Raw genomic sequence first — 22,375 nt, forward strand, 5'->3', positions numbered from 1 at the left:
AAAACGACATGTTGCAGTTTCACAGGGGTTATGTGCCTATACAAATTTGAGACAGTGAGACGTCTGTGTCTGGTTGGCAACTTTACGGTGACAAGACTCCAAGAGGTCATTGCACCCTGCCAAGAAAAACTTCATTTTTTGTTACGAATTAAACAAACGAGATACAACATGTTATTTTCGCGCTTTATAGGTACCTGTTGGTGTATTTTGTTTTCTCTTGGACAGAGCCGGGCTAGCTGTTTCCTGTCCTAATGCTAAGCTAAGCTAACAATCGCCTGGCTGTAGCTTTATAATTAGAGCAGAGATATGAGAGTGGTATACAACTTCTTGTATTTCGCAAAATGTCACACTGTTCGTATAAATTCGGCAGCATATCTTTCACAATCAAGTTTTAACAATGGCATGTTTGATTAATGTTTTCAATGAAACTTAAGTTAGTAACTGGATTGGATGTATTTACTAAATGTGTTTACAGAGAGGGGACACTGAAAGTAGTTAAATACATTCTGAATCCATAAATCCAACTAACGCTGATGATAATGACTCCAGTTTGTTTGTTAATTGCTGGAGCCTATTTTGGAATGCTGCCCGTATTGATTTGAATGTGCTTTCTTTATTGACTTTTTTATTTATTAATTAAATCTCTAACCATCTGCTTCCTTTTGGCTCTTCTTCTCTTGCCCCTGATGCAGGTAGTACGGCTTCTTCTACTGTGTGCTATTACACTGAGCACCAACACTAACATCTTCACTGCTTTCACTGGTCTCTTCTCTTTTACCTTGGTAATTCCTCTCTTTCTCGCATATCTTCCCTCTGTTAACCTCTCAGTATTAATCCGTTTTGTCTTCCTTCTCTCCCTCAATTTCAGTATTTTGTGTAGCACTTCTAATAAGTGTGTTTATATGGTGTCTCCATGTAAAATGTGTGCATCTTTTACAGGTCAACATGATCAAAAACTCATTCCACCCACAAGCTATTCCGAAGAGGTGTTTTACTCTGACACATCACCCCTGACCTCTCCATATCCCAGCGGGGCTTCCCTCTTTGTTTCCTCCCCCTTCTCCAGCAAACTGAAACATTCTCACAGCTGTAGCAGCATCTCCCTACAAGGCCTCAAGCCCCGCAGCAGCAGGGGTTTACGCTCAGTGGAGGAGAGCGGTGAGTGGGCAGACAAAGAGGTAGATAGGCTCTCTCCCGCCTCCTCTGAGCAAATGAACTTCTACAAGAGGACCAGGCCCACAAAAGATTCCAGAGAGCTAAGCAGCCCAAAGAAAACAGGGGAGACATTTCCTAAAGCCAAAGAGCAACATCACGGTCCCAAAAAGACTGAGAGTCAGGCACAGGAAGAAAGACTGAGCAGGAACAGGATGTCTCAGACACAGGCAAAAACACGATCCGCAAGCCCTAGGAAGTCTCCTCAAGCTGGACAGCAAGTGGCTTCGACCCTGCAGCGTGCAGAGCATCAACAAGGCCTTCAGAGGAGATTAAAAGACTCTTCCAGCAGAGAGAGCTTGGATCATGAAAAGAAAAACGGCAAAGGGGGGAATCTTGAGATCAGAAGATACTCACAAAGGCGGGAGATGGAAGGGAGAGGAGAAAGGACCAGGCCTGGCTGTGAGCAAGAAAGTTTCAAAAGAAGGGTGGCAGGAGTGTCTCACCACCACAGGACACCTCCTCATACAGTCAGAGAGGGCGAGAAAGGTACAGGTAAAGACTCAGGGCAGAAAGATACTAATGGTAAGTATAAATCCACAGAAGACAGGAAAACAAGTAAAGAAACCGTCAACAAAAGAGCATCACTGTTGTCTTTTAAAGATATGTGGAGTAGAAAAGGTTCTGTGGTTTCACCAAGACAGGAGAAAGGAAGAGAGGACACATTTTCTTACTCCAAAGAAGTCGGTAGTAAAGAAGACTTTGTGGCCTCTATAAACGGTTCTCCGGGGACCCCGCAGAGCCCAAAGGGACCTATTAGCCCTGGCCCTTGGAAAATGCCCAGCTCAGCCAGAATCCTCTCCCAGGCAGAGGTCCTTCGTGACCCTTTGTGAAAGGATATTGAATCACCCAGATTTGAGAATACTCAACAGTCGATCAGTAGATTGTTTTTTCTGAGTTCTTCCATAAAACAGAGAGGTATTAAAGTGCAACATTATTACCTTTGGACCATGTCCAGATTTGTCTTTTGACTAGGTCTTTTTTGGGAGTCCTGTGACATCAACGTGTTGGCATGTAGCAGCTCCCCTTCCGCCTTGTCCGCTGCTTCAGCATCTCTGATGTGGGACTTAAGCATGTGCGGTATGCTCGGGGCATTGCCAGACTAGACATTTTGAAATGTGAATATGTGCCAATTCTGGGAGCCTCCTGTGGAACAACGACTACCAACAGCGCTTCACCCATTACAATGCAATGACCCATATGCAAAGAAAGGAGATAGGCCCTCGCCTCTCCCGCTGTAGTATACACCAAGTGTGACTGTCATCTAGGGTTTAATTTAGCTCCCGGCCTCATTGTGGGATATTTTGACTATTTTGTCTTTTTCTTCAACTTTGCTCAACTGCATGCAGTCAGCCCTTCTGTTTGTTTTACTGCACGTGTTCTGCTCATCACTGAGGATGATCCTGTTTATAATAGTCATTCTCAACACCAGGCAGATTTCTAATACAATCCAGCAAGCGTTCACTTTACCGGGGACTCGGAGACTGTTCTATGATTATAGACTCTCCTCAATACGAACAGTATCATTAAAAAGACCAGAAACTTGTGGTTTGAGATCTTGTTTACCATGTGTATGATAACCAAGCAGTGTGTAATTTATTGAGATGATAGATTAATATGTGTATATGTAGCTGTACCAAGCCATTCCACATTTTGATATAGACTTCAAAGATTTATCCCATGTTATTTGAACATTCCCCATCCCTCCGATGTACTTCAGTGGTAGGAATTACCATGGATCTTGTAGTTCATGAAATGTATAGGAAACGTGCAAACCGCTGTACCAAATGTTTGCAATCGCTCAAAACGTGTCTCATTGTGAAATATAATATATAAGTATATTTGAATGTGTCATGTTTTGCAGATTCTAACTTTTAAATATCTATTGAATTCCATTGCACTGCATCTGCCCTTGTAGCATAACAGAATGACCATGAGTTGTATTTAATTTGTGATGTTGACTTGCTACCAATGCCATTTTATTATTATCCTTATTTTATAAAGCTGTTTCAGTTTTTCTAAAAAGTTCACTGTCGAAGGCCAAAAGGGCAATTTCAATAATAATTTGCAAGTTGTGAGTCATGTCCCTTATGGTTTTACCTTTGCCTACTGAGAAATGAAACATGGGGGTTTTAAATGTATGTATTTGTCAGTCCTGCTGTATAATTATTTGACAGGGTAGCTTGAAGGATAATGGAGCTTAGAGAGTGATGTGGTGGGTTACTGAGATATTGAGCATGCATATGGATGTAAGTCAGTTATACAGAGATCCTACCTTTTACATAATTTAAGTGTTGTTGGGCTGATGAGATGAACATTTGGTTCCAAACGTGGGGTCAGTTAAAATGAGACTTTTCACACAGGACTAGTATTACCTGGGGACTAAAGTGTAATAACTACGGAGATCGTCTGTGATCTTAATACTGTGCGAATCTGCCATGTCTGTAATTTGTCAAGTCAAAATTCTACTGCAAATTACCTACCATATTTCGCCAAACAGAGGTTGTGTGATAATATAAGTCCCATTCAAATCAGCATCTCTGTGATTTGGGGTCGTATTGGCTGTGTTGGCAATTATAAATTAATGTTTTGACAGAGCCTTGACATCGTATCCGGGGGGTAATTAAAATACAGACTTTGCTTATCCCTCTCTGACACACCAACCCGACAGACGACCGTCGGCAGAAAAGGCAGTCGGACTGATCAGTCGGCTCCCGTCTCTCAAAAAAGTGCCTCGGAACACACCAAAGCGACGCCGACTTGAGCATACGTTCTGTGCTTGCGCGAGACGTAATACGTCTCCATAACAGCAGGCGGTGCTAATCTGTATTGTCGCCCAAAAAATGAAAACCAGAAATGACGGAACATCTCTCTAGACCTAGTAAACACAAAGCATGCTGTCATCAGTCATTGTTTTCATCAGAGAGTGTTGATAGTAGTCAAGAAGGATGTTGTCATTACTCGCTGAACGGAAGGAAATACGATGGCTAGTAATAAGAAGATACTGGCGTTGTCAGCTCCGGTTTTCTCGTGCATTGATTCGCTAGTCAAGGGCTAGCACTCCACCAATCAGATTGGTCATTGAGTCCGACTGCCCACTGGCCGATTCAACAAGTCAAATCGGCCAAAATGGATGCCGACGGCTCCTCCGACTGACGACGGCATGGAACACACCGAACAGACTGAGAGTCACCGACCTCGCCAGACTGTCCGACGGCCGATAATCGGGTTGGTGTGTCTGAGCCTTAAATCACACGAGGTCCCCTGGTAACACTAGTCTCATGCGAATAGGGCTTGTCGAATTTCACTGTTGCTTAAGTACGTTTTTGAAGCTTCTGCTGTGAAAACAGAAAAAAGGAAATATACTCAGCATACCTGCTAATACAGTTTATGAGATTAAGACATTCAGATGAGCTCAGGGAACACAGTATAGTAGCAAACGTGTGATAAAGTCAATGTGAGTGATAGTCAAATAATGGTTAAGGTCTGTGATTGTTTAAGGGAGTTTTCAGGTTAAAGAATGGCTTGAGGACGCGCTATGAGCCAATCAGTGGTAGGTTAGTGTGCAATAGTTTGGTTGGTTGAATGATTAAATCAGGTACAGACAGTTCATTCTGGTGGGTCAGATAATGCCATTTATTATTGTATGTCCCATGCACTGTTGTACTTCTTTATGCTTTTGTTTTGACCTTTTTTTAATCTCATCTCTGTATCATACTGTGGCCTTGCATCGCTTCATTAGAAAAACAATCCTTGTGGAATCTTCTACATTCTGTAGGAACAGTAGATGTAAATGTTTGTACATTGTACAGCACCTTTATAAATACTTGCTGAGTGCTCTTTCGGAGGGGAGGGGGAGGGGGGGAGGGGCTGTGGGAAATAGAGGTATATTAAATTGCTCCATTATTTTTTTATGTAAAAAAAAAAGAGAAAATATTTAAAAATGAGTTGAAAAGGATAGACTATGACCTTGACATGGTGTTCTGTTCATGCACTGAAAAATAAAGTTTTACTGAAAATACCTACTGGACCTCTTGTACTGAAAAATAAAACACACATATATTATATATATTAGATGTTAAATTCAAACCACTGTGCAATTTCTCTCACACTTGTCCATAGGATGATCATTTAGGTGCCATATTTAGATTATTTTTGTTTCCAATACTGTCCTATGACAAAGCGACATAAGCCACAGATTTCCAGTTGTCATGGTAGCCAACTGCTTTTCTCGACAGAGCTGGGAGACCGCTTCACTGCACAAAGTAGACGCTCTTTCAATTACAAGAGAAAGCTCAGGAGCTTCGTATGTGTCCATACATTCCACACATTTTTCACAAGCAGGCATGAATCATGGATTCGAATCGAATGAAGCGGAAACACATGCATGGATGTCATATACTGAATTAGATATAACTCAAACAGGTGTTCTTGTCAGTTTCTCTTGTGCAGGTTCTTTTCTTTTCAGTTTCTTGTAAATCCAAATTTGATAAGCTGCAGGGAACTTTGATAAATCATGGTCCCTGAATTATACATATTACTTTTAAATTATGAACTTTTAGATAAAGGATTCTTAACCTTTAACCTTGGGTTTAGCTATGCATGTGCGATGGTCTTCTGCCGTGCCTTTCATCAAATCGACGCAGTTAGAAAAATATACACCTGAGATGCCCGTTGCCAAACTGTTTTGAATACTTCATTGTTGTAGAAGTACAATTCATCTCTCGGCACGCCCATTATGGTAGTGACTTTGACCCTGGTTTGGATGAGGGCTGCTCATTCATTCAGAACTTGACGGCCGTGGAAGAGCATATACAGAACGACTGGTAATTGCAAGTGTTGTGATAATTGACTTAAATGGTTTAAAAATGACTGGAATTGTATTTTCTTTTTCAGGTATGGAAATGAAATGGTGTGTGAACTGGAAATGTTCTGCAAAGACTTGTACTCTTTTTTTTTTTTAGTTTATCTAATCTAAATGTGTTTTTATTGCCTTTTCTGTCTGAAAACAATCACATTCTGCTGCATTCATGGGTCAGATTTCATTAGATAAAAAGGATATATTAATTTTTGCTGGTTTGTAAAACCATAAACTAAAAAGGTAAGAAGCAGTTGCTGCTATACAAATGGCTTAGATTGATGGAAAGTTAGAGGTAGACATATATGAATGAATATTATTCAGATTTGTACCATAACCATCATTCCTTCACCTTGTGTTCGTTCACTACCCAACACGCATACAACGCAGATCACCTTTTGCGCAAGAAGAAAACTGGATTGTTATGTCATAATTATTGCCAGAGCATTTGCCTTTTAATGTAGTCTATATTTCATACCACTAGATGTCACCAACTTGCAGTAAAGTGTTTAGTATACATTTGGAGAAGGGAAGAATAAAGTGTCTTGACTTTTAATCATTTTCGGAGGGCATTAGAAGTGGTTTTCTGAGGAGATCATTATCTCAGTAATGCCTACTGTAAACACAATATGCTCCATTTGATATTTGTCTAGCTATAAATGGATATTTCTGGTCTATGAGTCACATGAAGGCACTGTCATGCATTTTTGTGAAATGTGAATATCAGGGAGACAAGGTTTTCCTAAATGAAGCCCTTTGTATGGTAACATCTGGTATGTCATTGAGATATATGTGTGTGAAGATATGTGAAGTATGAGTGGATTCAACAGTTATGGTCCTGCTGCTCTTTACATCACATCCTTGGTATGTCTAGGAGCATAAGGAAGGCAGGTGAACTATGCAGCAGCGGACAGATACTAACATTTGGGTGGCAACCTCTTTTCTGCATTATCAGACATGAAGAGAAGCAGAGGCATTCTTCTAGGTTGGTTACTGAGAAGGGAGGTGTCTTAATCGTTCACTTGGACAGGGTGTTTGGAGAGATAAGCAAAGCAGGCTGCCACAGCCCTTGGAGGCTTTCAACATTAGAAGTAGCTTGGCAGACTTGTTACCAACTAATGCTGGTTTTTTGAACGCCTTAAAAAGACATGACGTGCACCACACAGTTTTTACAGGTCACATTTTATTGAATTGAGTGTGCAGACCAGTGAGATCTCAAACGTCTTTTAATATCCTACTTTTTAGTGATGTAATGTGCATAATGAAAAATATCCTGGGGTTTCCTCACTGGTTCACTGGATCACTAAAGAGTGCAGATGCAGGCTACTAAACTTAATTAGCTCTTTGTTGCCAGGTTTCTTTGTTAGTCTGTGTGTTTCTAAGGTAACTCTGGGTGGAGGACGGAGACGGCCCCTGTCAACAAACTTTTGTGGTTAAAAATGGGTGGTGGAGTGAACTCCTTGGAATTTTCCCCAGTAAGTGTGTGTGTGAGGCAATGAGGCACAGCCCCCTTGTTGAAGTAAACGGTGGAATGTATCCATGACAATAACCCAAAACCCAGAAAGTGACTTAGGCTCTGTAATGTACTACAAAAAACACCAGAATCCTCATTATCACAGTCCCTCACTTATTTCGTGTTATTTGTTTGATTAGTAGTAGTAGTAGTCGTTTTAGTAGTATGAGTATCATTATTATTATTTACCAAGGCATGAAATGGAATTATTATTCTGATATTTATCATGTTCTCTTGCTGACACTTTACAAACGTGTATGTCTGTATCCGAATATACCAGAATAGAATAGAACTGAATAGAATAGACTAAAGGCTTCCCCCCTTTGGAGGACCCAGAAAGGGAATACCCCTTTTTTTCCAGGACACCCCCACGTTTCCACTTTTTTGGCGTTGCAACACTTGGGGAGAAGTCACTTCTTCACTGAGCTGCTCTTATTGGTGGACATACTGGGACTTTGTGTTTATTTACTGGTCATTAAAAGAACATTCACATACTTTAACTATGTTGTTTAAATATGTCCTTGATTTTATTTACTGGTATGTGTTCACTCTGAGATCTCTGTCTGTGCCTGCTGTCTATCCCGCTGGAACACATCAAGATAGATAGTTTTAAAAGCGAAACTTTCTGTTTTGCCTTTCAAAATAAGACACTTGTTTGATAGCTAGAGAGATAGCTAGATATAGATAGATAGATAGATAGATAGATAGATAGATAGATAGATAGATAGATAGATAGATAGATAGATAGATAGATAGGTGGCTGAAGGTTACTTTGCAGCAACAGTTTGAGTGTCTCAGAAATTACAAGTTGCAATTTAATGCACCATTAATTTAACGAGGGGCACATGAATGCACATGGAGCACTCTCATGCTTTACCTCCTTTATGTGTTTACATAACTCACTTACGGGAAAGACAAAATGTTGCAACCCGGAAGACTCCGGCAGTGACCATGGTTTCCGGAAAAGTGCAACTGCAGGCTACCGGTAAGCTAACTTACCCTGTGTCTTTTGCTGAATGCTACCAGACGTAATCTGCACTGTGCCTGTTGTTTTTTTCTTCAAATGTGCTCAAGTAGGCGGGGGTGGAGAGTAAAAAAAAAACTGATGTTGATCGCTCATGTCGATCAATTTTCGATTTAAAATCTAAATTGTGACACCCCTAATGAAAACAGATTTTTTTGGTTAAACACTATTATAATTGAAATTTGAAACCATTTTTTAAAAGGAAGTATGTGTAAAAAGTCTCCCTTTTGAAAATGCATCAAATATATTTTTCAATAACCTACCATAGATATGCAAATGTGCAAGATATAACCATACATGTTCATACCATGATTAAATATTAGGCTACTGTTTTTGGTGAGAATATCACTGCCTTTATTATGAAGGCCATTCTTTTCTCTCTTCCTGTCATTCTGAAGTTAACTTGACCACAGACAAAATGGATAGTAGTGGTGCGTTCAGGAGCGTGTCAGTGTAGACTTGACACCGGGACCGGAGCGACACACCTCTCTACGTCGGCTGTCTGGAGAACTTGGACTGAAAGAGACAGAATCTGCATCAGGATCTTTAATCTCGCTTTGTAGCCCGGCATGGACGTTTTACTGGACACCTGTGGACGGCGACGAGTCAGTTCACTGCTGTTACTTTACCTCTTTGTCGTGAAGGCTGCAGGTCAGTAACATCAGCCTCGCAGATCTTGTTTACTAATGTACCGAGTCACATGAGACTGCATTTTCTGTCAACTCCACAGCCGCTTACTGTGATGTCAGCTTCTATAAAATGATATCTGCAGAAAATCGTATAGCATATAGGTTTACCATTTGGGACTTAAAAACTGATTAAAAAAATCGAAGGTGTCTACAAAAAAGTCCTCCTAACTGAACAAATTTATACTTTTCTATGAGGTCCACGAGTAAAATAACAGTAGATTAACAAAACATATGAATACACACCTAGTGTCCACTTTATTATGTACACCTGTACAATATTTGGCAAACTTCTAAAGTGCCTATAATGTTCATTTTTTTGTTGACACTGTCATAGATGTGTTTTAATTAACTGAATTATAGTATGTTTAGTAAATAAGTAGTTAGTTAATTGGTTGGTTGCTTGGTTGTTTAGTTAGTTAATTGGTAAGTTAGTTAGTTAGGTCTTTATCTAAGACCTCAGTAATAAACATATCGTTAGTTAGTTAGTTAGTTAGGTCTTTATCTAAGACCTCAGTAATAAACATATCGTTAGTTAGTTAGTTAGTTCGTTAGTTAGGTCTTTATCTAAGACCTCAGTAATAAACCTATCGTTAGTTAGTTAGTTAGTTAGTTAGTTAGTTAGTTAGTTAGTTAGTTAGTTCGTTAGTTAGGTCTTTATCTAAGACCTCAGTAATAAACCTATCGTTAGTTAGTTAGTTAGTTAGTTAGTTAGTTAGTTCGTTAGTTCGTTAGTTAGGTCTTTATCTAATACCTCAGTAATAAACCTATCGTTAGTTAGTTAGTTAGTTAGTTCGTTAGTTCGTTAGTTAGGTCTTTATCTAAGACCTCAGTAGCCTAATAAACATATCGTTGAATTTACACATTTTCAACAATGTCATCAAAAACTGAACATTATGCTTTTTGTAAAGATAGATGTTATGGGTGGTCTGTGTACCTAATAAAGTGGCCACTGTGCATATAAAACGAATGAATCAAAACGGAATACTACTGTAAACCTACTCCACATGGACATCTCCGTAGAAGTATTCTAGGACTACTTATGAGCTGTCAAGAAAAGAGATATCTGCATATTTTAGAAATATTCTGTGGTAAAGAGATAAGACACTTCTATTAAGTATGACGATGCCAATGTAAAATGTTGTACACAGTCATAGTTGACTACCACAGACCCACCACTTAGCCTATGTCTTTTTGGAAAAGAAGCTCATCAATTATTTTCAGTATCACTTTTTTTTAAAAGCCCTCCTTTACAAAGGCTTTATTAGTTGTAACTAATGATTTTATTAGTTTATAAATAATGCTTTGTAGATCAGTTATACATCTTATAAACTTCTAAATTAAAAGGTTATGGAGAACCTCTTGGACCAAAATCCATTCATTAACAACTACTTGTAAGATATAACATTTATAACAGCAGACCTGATAGTTAAAACCCCTTTTGTATTAATTTATTAATGTATGACAGCAGACTTGATGGATTAAAATGCTTTTTAATGACTTATTAATGTGTATCAGCAGACTTGATGGATTAAAAAACCTTTATTAATGACTTATTAATGTATGACAGCAGACTTGACAGATTAGAAACACTTTATTAATGATTTATTAATGTGTAACAGCAGACTTGATGGATTAAAAACACTTTATTAAGTAATTATTACACTTGCAAGGAATTTTTTCACATGCATTGGATCATCTCTATCAATGACAATATGGTACGTCTGTTATTCAATTCAGTTTAATCCAATTTTATTTATAGTGTCAAATGATAACAGACGTTAAGACTCCGGACACTGTACAGATGGAGTAGGTCTAGACCACACTCTATAATTAACAGAGACCCAACAAATTCCCCCAGAAGCAAGCATTTGGTGCAACAGCTCTACTTAAGATCTATTTATTTACTTACGGAATTACAGGATTACAGGTTTACTGTTTTATTGAGTGATTTTGAAACAAAAAGATGTCGCTGTTCATGTTGCCTCTTTGTCTCTTTTTTTTCTCAGCTGACTGTCCTAATCCACATTTCAGGGAAAATATGGTCCCCACCAACACAGCCCTTCTAATGAATGAATTTCTAGAGGATTCTGAGGTTACTTTAGAGTGTCGTAATGGATATGTTTTAGAAAGTGGCTCTGGGATTATGACTTGCGTTGATGGGAATTGGACTGAACCAGATCTCGTCTGCAAAAGTGAGTCCTGTCTACTTTATTTATAACTCTACTGACACTTTTATCAAACAGTATACTGTTGACAACCAAACAGCCTTATTCTGTCATTTTGCAGTTGGTATTGTGGCTTAAAAGTCCAGCAGCAATGTTGTGTTGTTTGTTTTTATATTACAGAGAAGGACTGTGGTCTCCCTCAACCTCAACCGAACATGAGCTTTAATATCAGCGCTGGTACTCTGTATGGCGATACAATAAAAGTAGTTTGTGATAAAGGGTGAGTATAATTGTATGAAATATGTTCCCATCTGGTTGCTATCTGGTTGAATTACATCTGAAATTATGTTTGGAGAAACCAGTGTCGGCACGTAGCAGCTCCAGTGACAACACAAAGGGAGCCCTCAGTAGATAGTCATGTTCATTTACATACACAGTATCTGTTTTTGCTGTACTGCCAAAAGATGTCAACCCGAAAGTGCTGCTGCAAAATAGACCAAGATGACTCAAGTCAAGGTGGATTCGCTGAAGAAAAAACAGTCTCTAAAGAAAACTAAATAGTCTTAAAAGATAAATGGAGCAGTTGCCAGAAAGTGCCACATTATGGTTTCACTGATTAGAAACTTGCCTCTGCTTTTGCCTACATTGAGATAATTGTTGATACATAGTTCTTCACTAAACTCTTGAAGAATTTAGTTTCAAAGTTTAAATGAACTTTCCATTGCATTACCAAATCATGGCTCTGCAGTATCAATTCCTCCTTAAATAAACATCTTGCTTTATTTTCTTCCAACTCTCAACAGTTTCAAGCTCAGTGGATCAAGCTTCAAAAAGTGCTACCCGTATGGGTGGAGTGGAAAAGCCAGCTGTAAAAGTAAGTGTCTCTTATTTTGTACTTCATGAAGCCACAACCAGAAGCATAAAACAATTGTTTGGGACATTCCTACAACAAAAGCTATTTTCAAAAGACTTGTTTCTCTCCTCTTGCAATAGTCATTTAAATATGTAACTCATGAAGCAGTGGTTAAGTTTTTTTTGTATTTGTGAAATTCTTCTTCCTCTGTTTCCAAAGTTTGTTGTGTGTGTTTTCTCTCTTCTCTTTGTCAGTCAGCAAACAGTACAGTTTATATGCCAATATAATGGATTATTTGTTTTTGATCTAAATTATTGTGTGATAAGAATCCGTGGAAACACCTGTTTTCCGATTCCTCAGTTGTAACATGTGCTAAACCTGGTGAAGTAGCCAATGGCAGAAGCTCATGGGATTCTCAAGATCATCCAAAATATGGAGAAAGCATACAGTACGTCTGTAATAACGGATACACCCTCATTGGGAATGATAGCATTGTGTGCAGAGAAACTGGTAGATACGATTCTCAGCCTCCTGCATGCGAAGGTAAGCACAATCCATCCATGTGTTTGTCTTGTTTCTCAACTTCTTACTGTTTACACTGAAGAGAGGCAGGCTGAGGTGGAAAAAGCATGCACAACAAGTTATTTTAGGACCACACAGGTAGTTGTGCATGTTTTAACCCATTAATTACAAATACTCTTTACATTACTGCAGACCATTTTCAAACAATAAGTCGCTGGTTCCCATTCATTTTAATGCGATATGAAAATCAGCTTGCAGGCACTGCCTTGAAATGTGAATGATCACAGTGAACATTTGCTTCCATTATTTATTTATTTTGTTATGTTAACACTATGATAAGGCAGAGAAATCTGTCCCCAGCTGTCCATGTTTGTGTGATCAAGGACATAAAATATGTAAGAGTTGGATGGTGATTAGCGTTGCATTCACCAGCTAAAGTACTGGTCTGAAAAATTAACCAAAAATAAGAACAACATGCTAATATGGACGTAATAAAAAGGTTATGTGAGCATTGCTGCTTGGCAGGTCCCTCTCAAGTCTCAGTGTTGTGAACGCCATGACGAGCCAAGTCTTAAGCAAGTTTTAAAGCTCTGCAAATTGTAATATTCATGTAAAACAATTCATTAAATTCTGCCTGGAATAAAGCAGTCGGAAAACCACAGTTATGCTTTGACATGTTGTTGTGTAACGTGTTTAGACTTGTAGAGTAGTTAATCGGCAAAATCATGCAAAACCACAGGCGTGGTCATATCTTTCTGATCCGAAATAGGCATAAACACAGGCTTACAAGATCACTAGCCAGTTTGCAGTGTACTTGCAAACACCCAAACAAAGTGTTTATCTGTAATATACTGTATTCAATTAAATACAGTTCACATACTATAGGTGTTGCCATGGTGTCACTGAGGACACTCAGCATTAAACACACTGCCTTCAAGTTTAAACATCATGACTTAAACCCCTCTCTACACACTCTTGTCTGAGCTCTTTGAAGCAGTGACCTAACTGTAATCACTATTAATGTCTGTGCTCACCTAACACAACATTAGGGCTACATTTACACTACTACGTTCTAATTTTTATGTGGCGTTTTGAGACAAAAACAATCTCTGTCTACACAAGAGTTTTAGCTCCAGTAATAGAACTAATCTCCGTTCACGTCTGACAATGCATATCACATTACCATTCGCATACACTGAGCATGCGTGTGCCGGTGTAAACAGGAAGCGGATTGTCTGATGAAAATGGATGGATGTATAAGTTAAAAATACAGAAAATACTTTGAAAAAAGAACAACAATGGCGAAAAGTAAGACCAGCTTGGACTGATGACGAGGTGGAACTGTTAGTGAAAGGTATGTAAGCCTACCTAACCGATAAGACTGACTGACGTGCGTCGTCGTCTTTTCCAAAGTTCTCCGTTTGTGCCTGTATAGACTACAACGCAAGAGTTTTCAAAGCAAAACGGGGGCAGCAGTGTTTCCAAATTTCTCTGTTTTAGGGGCTCCGAAATGCCGTAGTAGTGTGAACGCGAGGCGTAAACGTAGCGAAAGATCTTTGTTTTTAAACCAAAACGTAGTAGTGTAAATGTAGCCTAGGTATAGTTTTCTGTAAGTGGATGGTTAACAAGAAAACATATTACTGATGCATTACTGTCATTTATAGGCATAGCACATTCTTTCTTGTAAACTGGAATCTATATGCATCGCCTCCAATCTCACAAATTTTTATTGAAATGCCAGATAAATTCAGTAGTTTTCTTATTCATAGGTGTGACAACAGATAGAATTACAACAGAAACAGTAACGCCAACATCTACACCTACAGCAAAAGGTACATAAATATATAGAGAGATAATTACCAATACATAGTCCCTCTTTACAAGGAATCCAGTATATTAAGACTCAAGAAAAATATTTTGACAACATTGATTATTTTCCACAGAAGCATCCACTTCTACAGATTCATCTGCCACACCCACAGCTCACAGAGCTAAATCTGTCACAACCAGTGCAACACCTACTGCCTCACCTTCAGTACGAGGTACAGAAAAATGTCGATCGGCATGTAATTATATTGAAAACCTTTTAGGCACAGGGCTTGGCAGCATGAATGGATTATGTGCATGCAGCATGCATCTTAGAAATTGCTTCTCAGCTTGACAAATGACTTTTATCCTGCCCAAGCTTGAAAAGAACTAAGAATCTCTCTGATCGCTCTGTTCAAAGGTGGCAGAGACATTTTGACAGCTGAGGGTACAACCACTGTAACATCAACAACATCATCTTTATTTCAAGGTATTGAACAATTGTAATATAAAAGTTGTGTTGTTATTTCTGTTAAATAAACTGTGGAGGGAAGAGAGATTTTTTGTTATCATTGTGGGATGAAGACAATATAGCAAAATATAGTTTAAGGCAATTTAACTGGATCTGTAAGCCAAACACAAGATTTAGTACTTTAAAACTACACAAAACCATTCATGAGGAGAATGAACATTGTAATCAATGTGGACAGCTGACTCCAAACCACCAGACAGGTCAGCTAGAACTTATATGTGCTCATAGCTCACTGCATAGTTATTTAGTTCCACTTTTAGACATTTCCTGAAACACTTAAACTAACAAATTTAACATAATGAATATTTGACATTTTGCGTGTTAAGCATATTAGCTTTCAGGCAGAGACTTGGATGATCTGAAGTGTAAAAACAACAATTCGCCGTTTTATTGGGAAGTATTGCTTGGCTTTGAGTAGTTGCCAGGCAACTGGCGAAGAGACTGGGATTTTGTCAGACTAGCTGATTTCCCCTGTTTCCAGTCTTTATACTAAGCTAAGCTAACCAACTGTTATATAACAGCTATAACTTCATATTTAACAAACAGACACATATGAGAGTGATATCAATGTTGTCATGTGACTCTCCACCAGAAAGCGAAAAGGATTTTTTCCTGACTGTTCCTTTAACACCATTATTTATGGATCTTAGTTTGTCCTATAATTATTATTGTTTGTAAAGCGGATAACAATGGTTTTAATTTACTGGGCAAAAGAACTGTAATTTAATACTCACAGACATGTCTCCCTGTGCCAGTTAATATATTAATGCTTTGGTCTCCCCCCCCCCATCACTGATCCGACATGGAGACACAGAGATAAACAAACTGAAAGCAACACATACCACTTTTTCTACATACAAAAACATATTCTAGCATAATCATTTGAAAGATGCTGTAAATTGCCTAGAAAACTTTACAAATGTGGGCTTTAAATCAGTAAATGAGATGCTCAATCTGTAACACACCTTGTATTTGAAATATGCTTTAAACCGCCTAAAACCTCTACACATAATGGCTTTAAAGCTTTAGTGCGTAACTTTTTTATATTAATGAATGTCCGATACATTGACGCCATTGCCATATGAGTTGCTACAAAGCTAATTAAGACTATCAGCTCCACACAACTCTCTGTATTTCTCAGTATGGCTATGTTCAGAAACTGGTGTCGGCGTAGAAACTTGAGTGAATATATAGAGATAATTACCTCTTCTTCATCATGTTTTTTTAGTCCTCCGTGTCCTCCTTGGCTACAGGCATGTGTGTGGAGGGGGGGGGATCACGGAAGGCTTGTGTCATGTGGATGCACCAACAGTTTTGTTGTCATTACTTTGAATTCCTCATTTGGGCGACAGAAACTAGGCACTATAGCTTTAAATCGGTAAATGAGATGCTCAGTTTGTAACAAACCTTGAATGTGTTGATATGGTTTCTGAGCCTGAGTGAGCCATGTTGTCCTTGCCAGATAAATAGTTTGCATACTAATGATACGGTTTTATACTTGCAGACAAACGTGATGATGCTGTAGATACTAACAAGGATATTGGTGAGTTATTAAGCCCCGGTAATTATAAAGATGTTACCATGGGTCATTATTTATGATCTGCATTTAACTTTGCATGTGTCTTTCAGGATATATGCCTGTGGTAGTCAGTGTGATATGCGTTTCATTAGGTAATGTACAATTGTTCTCTTTGGAAGTCGAACTTCAACTACGTTTTGCAGTTGAAGTCCAATATATAATTAAACTTTTTGTTTATTGTTTTCTTTACAGTTGTGTGTATAATTGTACTCTTTTTACACAAGTTTCTTCTCAAGAGAAAAGGGTGAGCTCCAGTATTTTACTCCTAACTTTTCAATGCATGACCTATACTTGATAATGCTTCTTATCCTCTTTGCACTTTCTGCTCTTTTTACCTTTTGAGGTTAACATATTATTTGTACCTACTCTCAGATCAATCAACTCAGCAGGTCAATATTAGCACATATTTCTGTGAACAAATACAGCACGCAGTGAAGTAATATGCAGTAACTTTTAGGAAGCAGCAGGTTCAGATCCTTCACTGCTTTTTAGTTTTTGAACTATTTGAGGAAATCTTGATGTCTGTGTTTCTGGGCCTGTGCTGAGGAATGAGGGAAGTCAACAGGAAATCCTTTAATCTGTGACGTAGAAATCAGCATCAGGAAGGAACATTCCCTCCAGGCCGGAGTGAATCAGGATTTTTTTAATAATCAAGTTCAATAAAATGTACAGGAAGCAGGCTGACATATTTTGTGATTTATGTGACAAATATTGTTAGCAATTCATGTGACAAATCTTTTTTATCCAGAGACGAAGGCACATAAAGCTTTCAACTGTGAAACAACACTTAATATTCATCTTGTGAAATTCACTTGTTATCCAGATAAACCAGATAGCTCAGACTCAGCTAGAGAAACTTTTCTTAAACATGAATCTCTCATATAATCATATGCATGCTCGAATATTCCACTAAGCCAAGGTTAAAGCTTATTTTACAAAAACAAAAATCATTATTCTCTCAAAGTTGCAATGACTAACACTAATATTTCGTAATGCTAATTAATTATGCATTAAAACACCATTTGGTTAACTAATAAAGTTTAACAAAAATAACATAACTCAACAAATCTGACACAAATTCCCTATTTGATGACACCATAGCTCATATGACACCAGAGAAGACCTGAAGCCGGAGTTATTACAGTTCCAAAATCTTTAGATTGCCTGCCTGACTAAGGTACCTGTCCATTTCTATGTGTTTAAGATGCCATAAAACAACCAAATACTTCTAAAAACATATTGAAGAATTGTTTATTGTCACTTAACTTCTCAGAAAGTAAGCTAGCATACAGTTTTTAAGAGGGAGCATGAATTAGATATAACAAGTGAAGCAAAAAAAAAAAGCATGAATGTTGTGCTGTTTTTCCATTTTTTGCACCACTGTTTGAATGAAGCTCAAACTAAACCGTTTTTCATTTCATACTCGTCAACACTAGCTCTGCAAATGGAACCGTGCACATCTATTAAAGATCATCTGTGACCCAGGAGGGACGTGCCAGAAAACGATGGGGGAAGAAAGAAAACTCACTTTAATGTTATTGCACTTCAAATGGCAGATGATCAAATCTGTAAACGTAGGATAATTTAAATCAAGCACTTTTTGTAATGATTTTTTATTGCCATGCTATAGTATTGCTATTTTGTACATTACTTATGTTATACACTGGAATAAACTCTGTTAAGAAGTATGTAAAATGATTATCTTTGCGCAATCTCAAGGCCATACGTTTATGTGTTATTAATGTGCTGTTTTGTTAGGACAGACTCATGAAAAGGTGATTCAAGAGGCATACAATGTGGTTTATTCAGTTTGCAGACTGAAATGGTGACTGATAAAGATACAATCAGCTGCATTCTTCACCCCCTGACTTTCTTTTTGTCATTGTCTATTCTTCTGGGGCTCTTTTCTCAAGCTGTCCAAAATAATGGGAAACCTTCTTTCATGAGAAAAGAACCTAGTGTACCTACCATCAATGAATCATGTAACGCTAATTACCATATTAATTACCATATTATGTATGGGGGGGAAATTCTCAGGAAAGTGATACAAATGTTTTTGACTTTAAATCTGTTACTGAATGGGCTCATTGTGCCAATGGAGCAGAAACCTGTAAACGATTGTGCACCATTCATTGAATATGTGCAGGAGGCTGATTTTGTTAATGCAGATATTGCTGAAAAAATATTTTATATGAAAGTATAACTACCAGATCTAAATGAAAATGTCAATTGTGTGTGCTGCCTTGCACGGCACAGCATATTATTTAAAAGGGGAAAAGTTTCTATAAAATAAAAAAACTGCACATGTTGAAGCATTGTTCACTTACAAAGTAGCAGCTTTTGTGCCTGAAAAGAGAAAAGTCAATGGTTGCATTCACAGTCATGGCAGCAGTGAAGGACCAAGTTATTATCCTGGCAGGGGTGTGGACCAGTACAGAGAAAAGCCCCATAATGAAATGTGGTTACACTGTTTCATTGTACCCTTGTCTGTTGTATAGTGCCAGGGGCTTAAAGTGTGCCTTTTTGGAATCAATAGAGAACATTTCTCCTGTCTGCTTCAAAAGAACTAAATCATTTTGGGTCAGATTTTACAGTTCACTTAAGTGTATATATTTGAGCTTTAGCTGGATTGAAAAGATGCATTGATGGACTCCTTTGGAAAAGAAAAGCATGGTCATAAACAGGATATGCACTTATCATCGTAGTTATTCATCTTAGTTATGTTGACAGACAGCGTATTTCCAGAGAGGAGGGGTTTGCTGTTTTCCCCAGAGAAATCTCGACAACAGTGATGTTCTTTGTAGAAGTCATCAACCATCCTCCAAACCCAGCACCAAAAAACAGCTTTTTTTTTAAGTTGAAGCCATTTGTCTGTGGACCACAAATTATTCATTTGATTTAAAAGATAGGGCTGGTGATATTCTCTTTTTTCATTTTGTCAACAAATCAGGATAGAAGCTTTTCCCCTTTTAAAATTGCAACCATAGTAATAATGTACAGGTAAATAACAAATCCATTTTTTTTTTTTTTTTTAAATAAAATAGTATCAGTAATAACCAGCTTTACCGTTCCTCTTTTAGCTTCAGCAGTCCTTTGTAAGATGTGCTTCACCACAGGATGTAAAGAGACAAAATAAAGTGACAGCAGGAAATAGGCTAAGTGTCCTCCCTGTCTCAGCAAGTTTTCCACTCACTAAAATCACAAGCATGGATTGCTCCTCCTCTTTCAAACCCTGTTTTTCCACTGCACAAGTACAGTACCACACCCATCCTGGCTCATACTGTATTGTCACTGTCAGAAAACCTTGTAAGAAAAACGTGTATCTCCCAAACATGTTGAGACCCAGACGCAGACTCAGAAGTTGATGAATTACAAAGGGATTTATTGTAAGGGACGAAGGGGAATGGAGGATGTATGTGCGAGGAGGCGGAGGTTAGGTAGTGAGGAGCTCAGGCTGGAGATACATTCACATGACAACAGCAAGATGTCAATCAGCACCTGCTGTTTTTTTCCATTGGGTTTCCATGAGTGCCTATCCTGTTTGTGAAGCACAGGAACATGGTGATGACATGTCTATCCATCCTCTATGTGTGGCTCTCATTACAGGAATTCACTTTGTACTTACTGTATATATGTACTATAACAAATCTTCAAAGATGATGAAGACATTGATGTTACACTTTTGAGACTTATCTAAAACAACAATTTATTATGCTGTACAGTATAGTACAACATAACATGGTTGTAAAAACGTAGATGGATAGAGGAGATTTTCATACATACATTTAGAAACAAATGTGGCCCTTCATATGAAGCATGTATTAGTTACATGGGTTAGTGTGTTTATTAATTTGATGGGATGTGCATGTTTTAGGTAGTTAATCACACATTTATAAATAATTGTAACCCCTCCCATAGGGCAGTTCACTCATAAATACACACACATTAAATGTACTAAATGTATATAATGAAAATATGCTTCTTGGAGCATGGAAATACTTTATTCTGACATAAGCTAATGTGAATTACTTAGTAAGGATACTGATCCAAGGAGGCCAGATGACACTGGAGGGGAGCTGGAAGCTAATCATGAAAACAATGAACAGTAAAGCAGAGCTCAGGCCTTACTCACTAAAACATTTAAAGGGATACTTCACCGATTAGCATTAAGCTTTGTATCAACCCGGTAGTATTTTCGAATGATCGTCCTTCCCTCCCTCATGTCCCCCTGAGACTGGCTTTCTCTGTATTGTGGGTCTGGAAAAAAGCCTCTGTTGACGCAAAAATCGTCATTTAGCGTCATCGGAGGCATTTTTGCCCAGAGCCTGTGGTCTACAGCCAGCTAGTTCCGCATGTTTTCAACCCACCTGTCGGGGGTTGGACTGTCTTTATCCGAAGCCAGCCGAAGCAAGCCGAGTGTCAGCCATCTTGAAGCTTCGCTAAACAGGCTCTGTCTTTTCAGCAGCAAAACTTTACAACAATTATGTGCATTTAAATTACCGCACACGTGTACCACCGGGATACATTGGTACAGATCGGAGAATATGCAGGAAACTTTATTACAGACGGAATACTCGACACACTACGCGAGCTTCGCCTGCTACGGAGACCAGCACCTCAGCCTGCGGTGTCGCTTGATGCCGCTAGCCGGTAAGGGGACATCCTCAGCGGTGAAACGCGGAACGAGGACAGGAGTATGAGCTAGCTAGGTGGAAAGCTAACGCTAGCAGGCCACCTGTCCAATCAATCCTGCTTGCAAGTGTCCGATCATTAGACAACAAACTGGACTACATCCAACTTCAACGAAACTCCCAACGCGAGTTCAGAGACTGCTGTGTTTTTGTTGTTGTGGAAACATGGCTGAACAAAAGTGTACCGGACTATCCAGCTACCAGGCCTGCTGCTCTGTCGCCGGATAAGACTAGTGGAGGTGGGCTGTGTTAACATGGACTGCCTGGTGCAGAAATGGGGTGTTTGTATCCAACTAACTGCTAACTGCTGGAGGAGTTTGTGACTGTTAAATGCCGACCATTCTACATACCATGCAAATTTATGGCTGTGTTTATACTCGGTGTTTCGGACCGCGAACCTCCTATGGCGCCATTTTAATGCTACAAAGCGATCACCTCCCGTTAGCATCCCATTGACTGCCATTCATTTTGACGTCACTTTGACAGAGAATAACTTTACATCTGAAGAGTTTAAACTACTGACTCTATTTGTCCATTGTTTATTTCTAAAGAAACACGACAATGTATAAAAGGCTCCATTACCTTGTACCTCACGTTATGGCTCCGTAGCAGACGTTTTTGTAAAAATATGCTAACGATTGGGTCATAACCACGCGACTTACTGTCGCATAGTAGAGGAATTACCGTATAGTACAGGAGAAGCGCGCAGGCAGTTTCGTCTCACATTAGCTGTTTAAGTGTAATTACTAATGTTAACTAGCATTTTAGTTAGCAATAATTAGCCTGTGTCCATGTTATCTCCTTACATATACCTACGCTCTCCGTCTCTGCAAGATTGGGAATGATTGAGATTTCTCTTGGCACAGCTACCAGAAGACTTAAAACTTTCAGACACGTTGCTCACGTCACATTTACGTCGTCTCTCTCAGTT

At 38.7% G+C, this 22,375-nt stretch overlaps 2 protein-coding genes across 5 annotated transcripts in view; both read left to right on the forward strand.

The window, feature by feature from the left end:
• LOC116051498 (membrane-associated guanylate kinase, WW and PDZ domain-containing protein 3) overlaps positions 1-3,064 on the forward strand; it is a 144,360-nt gene extending 141,296 nt beyond the window's left edge. The window contains exons 21-22 of one of the 2 annotated variants that reach the window (XM_031301966.2): positions 693-782; positions 940-1,185. In XM_031301966.2, coding sequence (XP_031157826.1) covers positions 693-742 — 50 coding nt within the window. In that variant the 3' untranslated portion in view covers positions 743-782; positions 940-1,185. Of the gene's footprint in view, positions 1-692; positions 783-939 lie in introns of both variants that reach the window. The other variant, XM_031301965.2, reaches the window with a different exon arrangement.
• A 5,946-nt stretch (positions 3,065-9,010) lies between these two features.
• On the forward strand, positions 9,011-19,789 carry im:7151449 (complement decay-accelerating factor). Of its 3 annotated transcripts, XM_031301984.2 has the most exons (13): positions 9,011-9,258; positions 11,303-11,488; positions 11,642-11,741; positions 12,265-12,335; positions 12,675-12,857; positions 14,606-14,668; positions 14,780-14,878; positions 15,064-15,132; positions 16,679-16,717; positions 16,804-16,845; positions 16,946-16,997; positions 17,855-17,930; positions 18,190-19,789. In XM_031301984.2, exons 1-12 carry the CDS (start codon positions 9,177-9,179, stop codon positions 17,910-17,912), a joined length of 1,044 nt encoding a protein of 347 aa, XP_031157844.1. In that variant the 5' UTR covers positions 9,011-9,176; the 3' UTR covers positions 17,913-17,930; positions 18,190-19,789. The 3 variants fall into 3 exon arrangements, with proteins under 3 accessions (XP_031157844.1, XP_031157845.1, XP_035857848.1); XM_031301985.2 differs by lacking the exon at positions 17,855-17,930; XM_036001955.1 differs by lacking the exon at positions 14,606-14,668.
• Positions 19,790-22,375: the final 2,586 nt, after the last annotated feature.

Source organism: Sander lucioperca, chromosome 6 (assembly GCF_008315115.2).
Source record: "Sander lucioperca isolate FBNREF2018 chromosome 6, SLUC_FBN_1.2, whole genome shotgun sequence".
Classification (NCBI taxonomy): Eukaryota; Metazoa; Chordata; class Actinopteri; order Perciformes; family Percidae; genus Sander; species Sander lucioperca.